The sequence below is a fragment of the Fulmarus glacialis genome, unplaced genomic scaffold (assembly GCF_000690835.1).
Source record: "Fulmarus glacialis isolate BGI_N327 unplaced genomic scaffold, ASM69083v1 scaffold14041, whole genome shotgun sequence".
Lineage (NCBI taxonomy): Eukaryota > Metazoa > Chordata > Aves > Procellariiformes > Procellariidae > Fulmarus > Fulmarus glacialis.
The window spans coordinates 7,480-19,002 of NW_009194816.1; the positions used below are offsets into that span (position 1 = coordinate 7,480).

The following is an 11,523-nucleotide window of genomic DNA, read 5'->3' on the forward strand; positions in this document are numbered from 1 at the left end:
TCTGGGAAATTTGTGGGAGACAATCATGGTAGACATGGAAAAAGTAGAAAAGCCATCTCTTTATGTATTTCAATGATTTTTATAATGGCTAATTTTGAAGATGCAGAGAGGTTTAAAATGCTGGAATTATTCCTAGTGGAAATAAACCAACAAAAGTGCACAAAAAATCTTCTGCTTGGCGTTTTTAACATGCTTTGTACTGAAGTAAACATTGATTCAATTCAATTTAGTCCTAATATATTTGTTTTCACTTTCTTTAGGAAAACACCCCCCAGGGACAGATGTACTTGGATAACAAAGATGACAGTACAATTTCTAGACAACAGGAGATGGATCTGAATCAGACATCTTTACATCAAACCAGTTTATCTGCAAAGGTGGCAGCCCCCCCCAAACCGGTGACCAGAAGTTGCAATGAGCTGTGGCTATTAAAAGAGCATCATGGCATGGTAGCGAGCCTTGGAGAGCCACAGACGCCGTGTGAAAAACCAGCAATAGGGGAGGATGGCTGCGTTGCTCCGGGGAAGGATTTCACATCCGTCCCGATGCAGGGAAGGTAAAGAATAAGAATAAACAGAATATTTTTTCTCCTAATGCAAATTAATTTTTATTTCCTTGCAGAGCAGATACGTATGTTCATTAAGTGAATGTTGTTTCTCCGACATAGAGAACAGGAAGCTTAATGTGACATCAGAGCTGTCTTAAAAAGAGCCATGGGGGATCGTGGATCACAGGATTTCTGAATTAATCTCAGCTTTAATAGCAGCGATGGGCCAATTTTGCTGTGTTTTCAAGATCAGACATGTGGCTTTTCTTCCTTACTTGGTGTCACCAAGTGTCATAAAACACACAGAGATAAAGCAGTTTTCATCTTCCACCCCTCACCTCTTTCAGAAAAATGCATCGTAATGCCATAAACTGAATCAGTATGGCTAAGACTGGGAACACTAAAATGGCACTAATAACACAATGTGACAGTTGACACACCACATATCAAGTGTACAAGGAGTGTGTGCTCCTTGTGTATCCTCTCCTGCAACAGGAAAGGTGCAGGTTTGGGGGCGGGGGTGCTAGTCTTTCCTGTTGCGACAGATACAACATCAGCATTCTATTTGTAAGTGTTTAGAAATATCTGATAGACCCCAAAATATTGCAAGTGGCTTTTTAAACCTTTCTTGTTCACATGTTCACTTTGTTAAACCCCTTTGGTGGCAGGATGGAGCAAGCTTTGCACCAGCAGCAACCACAGAGTGTGGAAGGCAGACAGGGTGGACTGTCAACCTTTTTGGGTAGTTTTTGAGAATTTGTAGATATGACTTGACAGGGCCTAAAGTGAGAGCAATGCTGCACTTAATCCGAGATCCTGCAGAGCGCAGGCCTTGAAATGCTCCCTGGGAAAGTCTGCATCGAGCAAGATGGCTTACACTGCAGTGGTGAAGTAGAGTGCCAGCACAATTTCCAGAACCTGATGCTGGATACTCTTGCTGCACTGCTACAAGTCAGGAAAAAACACGGTAGATTTCAAAGCAGTTTAATGTTTAAATCAGATTATTTCTTAAAATTAATGAAAATTAAATAGACATAAAAATACAATTTATTTAATTACTTAATTAAAGTGTAATGCAGATCAGAATCCTGGGTAAGTCTTACCTGTAGTCAGCTAGACTTTTCATCCAAAGAACAGAATTTTCTTTTTATTTCTCTCCCTCCCTCCTCTTTGTGCGATTCTTCACAGCTGTTCGGATAGGGTGGGAGGTGCAGTCCCAGGGGCTCCCCACAATGCTGGGCATGGTGGTCACATCTCTGAATTGCTGAGGTCTGTCCTGTGCCCCTGCATCTCATTTAGAAGGAAATCTGCTTATTCTGGGAGCAAAGGATGTTCAGGTCATTTTGGTAAGTTCCCTGATCTGGGCAACGGGGAGTCCAGCTGGTTAGGTGCAGCAAAGCTCACCTTACTTACCTACAGTGTGTGTGTGTCCTATAAGTCTACAGCAAAGCAAGTCAAGGTTTTATGTGCATCCGAAAATATTTCCACCAGAATGAGAACTGGAAATCATTGTAGCTATGTTTTGCAAATACTAAAAAAATAATGAAATTGACAGCTTGACCACAAAAGCCATATAAATCCTTTAGAAATGATTTTTGGAGTATTTGAGGATTTGTTGTATTAACTAAGAGTTTTACCAACAGAATCAAATCTTGTAAAAGTTCTTCAGTTCAGCATGTGGTGGGGGTGAGTTAATGTCGTCTTGTTTTGAAAGAGCATGGTAAGTGCAATGTATATAAGAGGATGAGAAGCAGGCAGGGGAAGGGAAGGACTGAGTCCATCTGGAGATAAGGCTTTTCTTTTGCGAATTCACATATATGTCTTGCTACAGGTGTGTTTACCAGTGCTATTTACTGGTCTGTTAACGATCCTGGTACAGGAACAAAACCCATGATTGTGTTCTTGTGGACCAGCTCTCACCCTTCTGGCTAAACATCTTCCTGTTATTTTCCAATGGGTGATAGGAATTTGTGTACCGGTGATACGCAACTTACTGTGAACCTATGAACCACAGTTTGGAAATCATGGTCACAGGTACCAGAGATGAAAAATACTAAATTATGGGTGAGCCCACCTTCCTGCAAGTGCAGGCAGTAGCTCCGGGTCTTTTGATAACACCATTTTCCTGTTGAGGAAACTGTAGTCACTGTGTGGGATTTAGAAATAGATGTACAATTAAAGAGCCATCCCCATGTTCCCTTACAGACGAATGTATATCTAATCTTCTATAGTAATATATTAGGGCTCAGGAAAGGATCTCATGAAATTTATCCTTCTTGATCTTTACCCCTCTTGCTCCTCCAATATCGATTTTTTTCGCGTGGAGATGAATCTTATCTGGCTCTTCTTAGCATATATTTTAGCCAATGTACATTAGGTGCAGTTAAAATACTGATGTGATCTGTGTGACTCCTCTAGTGTGAGTAATTACCCTTAAATCATTGGGACTACTCAACAGAATGCAGATAAAAACATGGATAAACCTTTGCAGGCTCACAAGTTTGATTAGTTTCATTAGAATGAGAATTAGCTTTTAATGTAAATTGTTCTTTTGCTTGCAAAGAAAACTACTAATGATTAAAAAAAGATGAGACCAAGTCCTTTTTTTTCTGTAAAGAGGTTCACTAAATTGGCATGTCTGTATGGTTTGTTTTAATGCATCTACTTAACTTAAATTGCTGAATTATCTTTCAGGGATAAGATTCCCAGGTTTTCTAAATTGTTCAAATGTACGCTGAGACAAGGCTTTCCAAAGAATCTGTTTAACAGAACAGGGGATTTATCTTGGTCGCTAAAATTACCTTTAAGAAAATGTTCTTGAGTTAACCGGGGCCCTTTTCTCAGGGAGATAGATGTGCACCCTGTTCTGGACTGAACATTTCCATTTGACTGCAGTGCAATCCTGCAGGTATTTTGTGGTTGGTGTGTGTATTGTCTCGGGCTGCCTGTCTGTCAAAATGCCTTCTCATTTACCTTGTGTATGAAAGATCAGTACCTTCTGACTCCAGGTTTTACTGCATTGCCTTAGGCCCCCCGGGCTCTGCGTGAGGAGGTCTGGACCATCCACAGTGGTCACGCCAATGACTTTGTCTTTTCAGAGCATCCTTCCCCCTGAAATAAGCCTGCCAGCCTTCTTGTGAGCAACGTACTTCCTTCAGTCCTGCTCGCTGCGGGAAATGCAGGCGTGTGTCTCTGAAGTGGGCTACGAAAGAGATCCAGGAGTGTTCAGTGGGAATGCACCTGGCCTAGGTGTCCACCTCTGCTGAACTGCATTATGCAGTGTAGTTTGGTCTATCAGAAATATAGTTTTTAAACTAGTGCAAAAGGACAGTGAAGTCTGGATTTTGATTTTGCAATTCTCTCATTTTCCTCAGCCTTTAAACAATGGATTGACCAGGCTCTTTTTTCATTACAGTTACATGAAAGTGGCTTTTGTGGTTGGTAGACATTGGTCCAAGCCACCTTCCCGAGCCTCTTACCTTGCAGGAAGATTTCATGCTGCTCTGTGGCTGCATGGGCATTGCTCCTCAGGTCAGCCCTGACATCTCCAGAAGCACAGGCTACTTCCTTCCATCCTGTCTATGCACGTACAGGATGTGCCCATAAAAAAGGCCCCTCGGTTGCCTTGGTCTCATCAGCATCAGTGCTACTTCTTTATATCGAAGAAATGGCTTTATATCGACCAAATCTGAAATCCTCCTTTGTGATCCACAGGGTGGGGGTGAAGTCAGCTGTTTTCCGCTTAGGAATTAGTGAGTGAGTCTCAAAGGCCGTCTATAGAAATGAGATTAATAGTAATTCTTAATCCCACATAACAAATTACTTTTTGTTGCTATTTAAAAGTATGTTGCTGAAAAAAGAAGGGCATTCATTGGAATATAAAAGTGGTGGAAGGTGGTGGAAGAGAGGGGTAATAGAGTAACTAGACCCTGTGGCATTCATTTCATATTGCCTTTTGGTCCCTTTCTTTCTTTGATATAATTGCTGGCTGTACCTCCTATAAGTGGTCAGATAATAACACAATAATGTTATTACCTTCTCAGGAAAAAAAAAGGTTGGCAGTGGTGCATTCATTATGTTGTGAACTTTTCATGAGAAGTTAGGCTGTGAAAGGAAGGTGATGAAACCAAGCCCTAGCGTTATTCCACTGAAGTTATATTTGGATGAATTTGGCCCTGGAATTTGCTGGTGATTTAATATGATAGCCCTTGAAAGTATTTTTCTTTAATCTTTGTGCCTCATTAAGAAGATTCACCTCTGAGACAACAAAAAAAAAAATAACATCGTCTTTGGAATGTGCTGGAATTTGTGTTTCATCAAGCAAAACTATTTCTCTCAGCATTTCTCCTGTCCCTCAGTTTCACTTACGTAATGCTCACTTATGTAAGAAAAAGTAAAAACAATCAACCAAATGCAACTCTTCCTTTGCCCTGAATCTGTGGTCCCAGGATCAGTAGGAAGATTGGTTTGCAATGAGAAGGTCAGTGAGTTAAAAATGCCTATCGAATTATCAGTTTGCAGCAATACAACGGAAAGATTGCAATTGTATTTCCTGTTAGTTGGAGAAGTTGGGAGAGGATAAGCTATCGTATAGTGAGAAGTCAATATGAAAGTGAAGTTTTGCCTTTAGCAGTGAGGGATTATAAATCTCAATTTTGATTTTAATTATGTTGATGTATTGCTACTTTTAAAGGACATTTATGAAACTTAGAATGAGATGTCAAGAAGACATGGTTACTGTCTAAATAAGTAAAATTTATGTGACAATTTAAAAGCTTCTTCAGACAGGGGAAAAAGACTGAGGAAAAAAAGAACTTAAAACCATTCAAAACACATTTTTTCTGTGTCCTAAGACTGATTTTGTTCTTTGGCTATTAGAATAAAATGGGATCATCTTCTATTCAACAGTCAAACAGGGAAAGCAGTCGTTTTCACATCATAATTGCATGTTTGTGTAGCAACCATTCTGATTTTTCATGTGAATCACACAAACACTAGAGAAGAGTCCAGGACAGATAGATGACTTCACAGCAAACCGCCACATTCATCATTCTCATGTGGCTTCTGGTGATCTTGCTTGCTGCCTGAATGGTAACACTTCTGGCTTTCTTTCTGTTTTTTATCTGTAGTGAATGTTTCTAAGTTTTGATTCCCCGTGAAGATCTTCAAATACTATGACACTGCAGTGAACAAATAGTATTAAAGAAGTTTTAAAGTCACAACTTTACTAATTGATTTAATTGGGTTCATTTGGTTTTGAATATACTCTCTCTAGCATTTCTTGCTAACATGGAGGCATGTGGCCGTAACACAACTTGTCACGAGCAACCTGTGTAGGGGCATGGGACTGCTGAGACTCTCTTAGCTCAGATTACAGGTCCCTGCTGTTGCCCCTACCACATCACAAAATACCATTCAGAACCTGAAAAACTCAAAAGAAGCATAAGCGGCTCTAGCAAACCTTTAGCTTGAACGGTAGGAAGTATGACAGAAAGACAACATTATACACAATAGGCAAATAAATAAGTTATTGGAAAGTTCTGCTGTCCCCTTCTAACTCGCTGTTCCCCATTTCCTGGAAAAAAGCATCTTGAAGTGGTAACGGAAGGAAGGCAGAAATGTGGCTGTATGGCATAACTTAAGGAGAGTGTTTGGCTTCATTTGAGCAAAAGATGTGTGTTCAGCAAAAGACTGATTTTAACTTAGTTTTCGCTGTTAATGAAACACACAGACACAGACCTCACTCATGATAAATTTATCTGTGTTCAGTTATTTAATTTCTCTGTTGCTGCGTACTATTCATTGTCTCAGTGCTTATTTCTTATAATTATTCACAATATCTCAGATTGGTCATGTACTCCAATTTCTGTTCTGTCATCGGCAAGTAAAACCATAGCACTCCCATGTAGCCACTCAACTGGTTTTTGATTCTGACAGGACATTTTGGTAAACAAAAATCCACCACTATTAATTTTTGTTTCTAAGTGCCCTGTTGAAAGAATTAGGGGGTACTAATTAACTGCTTCACACTTCTCCCACTGTCAGGCTAAAAACTGAACTCAGCACTCAGTGAAAAATTTGCAGTGTACCAACCTCCAAAGATCAAATGTTTCAACTGAGTTGCTGTAACATTGCACAAAACTGTTGAATTTTGCAAGCAGCTGCTCTCTTCCTAATGGTTAATAATATGGTTATGTGGGGTTCGTCTTCGTTAGACCTCTTAGGCCAATTGTGGAAAGATGCCAGTAACATACAACCTTCAATCCTCTTTGGGGTTGGACAGCTGTTTCCTCATGTAAACCTCTGTTTAAACAGGGGAAGGCTTTTAATGTCAGCAACGATTTTTTTACATTATAAGGTCGAAAGGTTAAGTCAACCAGACAGCCAGACTTTGAAAAGAAATGTGTTGCACAGAGGCAGTCACAGTTGAGCAGGAGGGCATGCATGGGGCTTAAACAGCTGATGTGAGGAGTAGCTATCAATGTAAGATGAAGCAAATAACTCAGTCACTCAGTATCCCTCAATGAAGCTTTTTCTTTGAAAAACTGTTCTGTGTGCTCTGCTCCTGGCTGATGTGCTGTAGGTGTGCAAAAGCTTTATGTGGGGAAGAACAACTGAGTCTTTGCTGACAGTGACTGGGGAGGAGGAAAACAAAGCCTTGGAAATCCATGGCCCTTATATGTATTGCTGCATCAGGTGGACATGCGCATAGGCAGCCACTGCGGCGTTGCTGTTGGGTGGTAAATGTCTGCATGATAACACGGCAGCTTTTCCATGGGCCCAGGCCCTGCGGTTGAAGGATGGAGCAAGAGAAAACCTGAAAGTACAGCCAAAAATAGTTGAGAAAGGGAGTCATGGAGAGGAATCTGATGTCTGATAGTAAGTTTGGACGATTTAGCTTTAAGGCTTGAACCTCAGTGAGCCTGAGGCAGGGCAGGAGCCCATGAACTTTGCAGAGCGTAGGAGGAGAAAGCCCAGGACAAGGGCAGCTTGGTTTCACAGTCCAATCAAAAAAAGAAGTAATGCCAGTGGGGTTCTCTTACGGTAAATGTCCTGTAGGAGGTGGATGTACAATCTCCACTCTGCTCTGAGGGATAGTAAACACACACCTCCTAACTCCTGAGTAAGTGTATGGGCCACCAGGCTCCAAGGCACTCTTTTTTTTTTTTTTTCTCTTTCAATTTATCACTCTAAATAAATAACGAAACATCAACTGAAACAGCAACTGTAACTCGTATTCTATTTTCTAAGTAAATTTCTTGATAATCAATCAACATTGTTTTCTTTATCTCCTCCTCTTGCTTCTTCTTCCAGTGACTATTATTTTGTTGAAAATATAAGGGCCTGAAGGAAGAGGAGAGGAAGGGTTTGCAGGCTACTGTCTTTCCTAGTAGGCAGGGTAGTCAGATGAGAGCTTGGGTACCTAGTTCATACTGAGCATTTGACCAAAAATATTGCCTCAGCCGCTGCCCAGGCTATTGGAGAGCTGCTGCTGAGCATGGAGGGAGGAGAGAGGACTCTGAGACACAGGTGGAAGGAGAAGCATCTGGAAGGAGAGATATCAAAGAAATGCAGAGACAGTAGGAATGGTGAGAAGGATGAATGGAAACGCTTCCACGCAGCTAGAGAGGGACACCGGGTGAAGCTGAAATACAGCGTGAAATACCGAGTGAAAGCAGGGTGTAGTGAGCTATGGAGTGAATTAGATGAAAGCAAGTTAGTGCCATGGTTGTAAGCCAGACTTTGATGCAATCAGTCCTCAGTTATGATAAAAAATCCTGACTGCACCCAAAGCTGCAGTTAACAAAAGAGTACGAAACTGTCAGTCCCAAACCTTGAAGCGAGCCAGTGGAGTTAGTGGCACTCCTTGCTTACCCTGAACGCCCTTGCACTAGTGAGTACTTACAGCTTGATCTTCCAAACAAAAATAAGACATATTAACAAGATGATAAAAACTTGGAAGGCCATTATCCCTCAAAAAATAAAACAAGCCCACCCTGCAAGGGGTACAGAAAGAAACCTTTCCTTCCTTTTTTTTTTTTTCATAGCTTACTGTTAGGAGCAGATGTTTTAGAGCATAGTTCTGCTTGGTGATAGAGATGTGTTTCAGTCTGCCCAACACCTTAAATATCGCTCCCATTAGAATTAATTAGCATCAGAGTGGTTTGTCGTCTTTTGTTAGAAGCACAAGCTGAGGAAATCATTCCTCAGCCACAGCAAAAATTTCCAGGATAGTGGTGGTCATATATTTAAGAACTGAAGTTCATGTTAAATTGAATGTAGTTGATGGAAAAACAGATTAATGCAGATGGAAGAAATTAGCTAGTGAATTAAAAATAAATAGGGTCACAGTCTATAGTCTGGCAAATCATGGGGCTTTTTTTAAAACCTGCTATTCCTAAGGAGCTCAAGTGATTTACTCTCTGAAGTACAGCAAAAGCTGATAAATGAGTCACCAAAATGCTTACAGACAGTGACCAGGCAAGCAATTCTCTGCTTGATAGGTACTAACGGGACTGCAGGGGCAACCTGCAACAATTGTGCTAACGGACCAGCAGAAGTCAGAGACCACGCAGAGCTCTGTCCACAGCAGGTCGGAGCTAAGTCAAGGACAGCACAGTGAGCTGGAGCCAGGTCTGTCAGAACTGGGTAGGTTCAAAATTAATGCACTTGGGTTTCTTTTTTTTTTCCTTTGCACGTTTTATATGATTTCTTTTGGACACGGTGAGATAGAAAACAGATTGGCAGTTACAGCAACTCACAGAAGATACTGACTCAGTACTGTCTGTGAATTAGCATCATTCAGAAGCAGCTGTGAAGGTTTTGCTCACACTTTCTGAAGTACTCCCTTTTCCATGCTAGTCAGTAAGGACAGTAGACACGGTCCATCTGCCATTCACTCCTTCGTATCCTTGAGCAGAGTTTTTGTAAGGACTCCCTTGCCTGAAGTGAAGCTCTGGCAATGGTGGAGTGTGAAAGCATTTCTCTCAGATGGCCACGCTGGCAGTTATATTGAACTGGCATGTCTGGCAGGGCATTGCACTTCTTGTTTGAGGAGGAAGTGCTATGCTATTGATGAATTTATTGTAAGGACTCTAATCCTGGATTAAAACAATAGTTCCTTGAATAGGATAGGTAAATATTTTGCAGTGACTTCTCCACCACTTTTGTGGTCTTATATAATTTATTTTCTCTGCTGCTTAGAAAACACAAAAGTAAAAGCAGCCTCAAATATTCTTTTGTCTCTGATCTTTCTAGGAGTGATAGGAGCAACTCCACCTCCTCAGCCACATCAATGACATGTGAGCTGCAATCCTCTTTAAGAGTCTATTGACAGCTGGTTCATCATGTAAACCCCTTAGAGTGAAAAGCATGAACCTGAATTTAGTGAATCTGTCAGATAAAAGGATCGGTAAACCCAGAATGGAGGGTAACAAGGAAAGCACTTCTGTTTTCTCTGATGTGTCTTTAATTGTGTAAGCTAAAACAGCAGGGCTACGATGTAATATTGTAGTTTTGTTGCATCCATTGACAGCACGTGGCTTCTTTGCCAAGATGCCCTCTGTACTGTATGGAGTGCCTCCCAGTGCTTTCTAGAGCAGGCCAACAAGAGCAAATGCTCTACACAGAAGTGGCACGATGGAATTTGTGCATTTTAGACAATGTTTTCGGTTTATGTCTACTTGGTGTATTGTAGTCTGTACCCAAAAATGAGTTAAGCCAGAACTGTAAGGAATAGTGATGTTTCAGAGTAAAAATTTTGAACATCAGCAGGTGGAAAACTATTGCTTTTAACCACAAATAAAATGGCAACAAGCACCCATTACAAATCTGTTCATAGTTGTATAACAGTATTGAAGAGGTTTATATGGCCAGAAATATTCCTACTAGCCTATTTTGACAGAAAACAGACTATCCTTGGCCAAAAAGAATGATAGATTGTCATAAGGATTTGTATGTATGGGTATCGTGCTAATCACAATTTTGAACCTATAGGTCTGTCAACAAAAGTTGAAAAAGCTTCATTGATGTCATTAGACCTGTCATGCTTTCCTTCAGCTGGAAATCTGATGTTTGTGAGGCAGAACACACAAGAGCTCCACACCAAAAGCAGGCAACAAATGTACCTATTTATTTGCAATTTAGAATAGGACTGATGATTTAATTTTCTTGATGTGTCAATCCAACAAATATTTTAGGCTCAAGCAGACAGGATGGAGAAAAGAGAATTTTGGCTCTTCATACTTGTTAAACATTGTATGAATCTGGGGAGATTTAGGTCGTACATGTAATGCTTTGAAATTATCAGGATTAAGTATTGACACCAGCTTCCTTATATGTAATGGAATTTATTTACTTGTATGCAGAATTAGGAATCAGGATCCTACGCGTGCTGCCTATGTATCTCTTCAGGGACGAGGTCTTCCTGGTATCACAGTCTACATCACATTTAGTCTTCATTAACAAGAAAGTTGCAAGTAGGAGCACACCTTGTTCTGTTGAGGTTACAGTGTTTGGTTATTGACCAAAATAAATTAACATATAAACTGGAATAACACCGCAGAGCTGAGATTTTAACCATACCTCTTGCACTGAAGAACAAATGTTGATGGAGTCCACCCTTCCTTTCTAAATCAATGGCCTTTTTAAAATTTAATGTGTCTATATGCTTTTGTCTTAAGTTAAAATCTATTCTTTTAGCTCGGCCATGTGTCATGATATGGAAGTGATGAGGATGAAGAAAAGGCTGAGGTACTTAATGCCGCCTTTGCCTCAGTCTTTAATAGTAAGACCGGTTGTTCTCTGGGTACCAGCCCCCTGAGCTGGAAGACGGGGATGGGGAGCAGAATGAAGCCCCCATAATCCAAGGGGAAATGGTTAGTGACCTGCTACAACACTTAGACACACACAAGTCTATGGGGCCGGATGGGATCCACCCAAGGGTGCTGAGCGAGCTGGCGGAAGCGGTCACCAAG

At 40.8% G+C, this 11,523-nt stretch overlaps 1 protein-coding gene across 1 annotated transcript in view; it reads left to right on the forward strand.

Annotated features, from left to right (window-relative positions):
- Positions 1–281: 281 nt before the first annotated feature.
- OCA2 (oculocutaneous albinism II) overlaps positions 282–11,523 on the forward strand; it is a gene marked incomplete at its 3' end in the record, with an annotated part of 39,207 nt that continues 27,965 nt past the window's right edge. The window contains exon 1 of the mRNA XM_009587893.1: positions 282–556. Coding sequence (XP_009586188.1) covers positions 282–556 — 275 coding nt within the window. The remainder of the gene's footprint in view (positions 557–11,523) is intronic.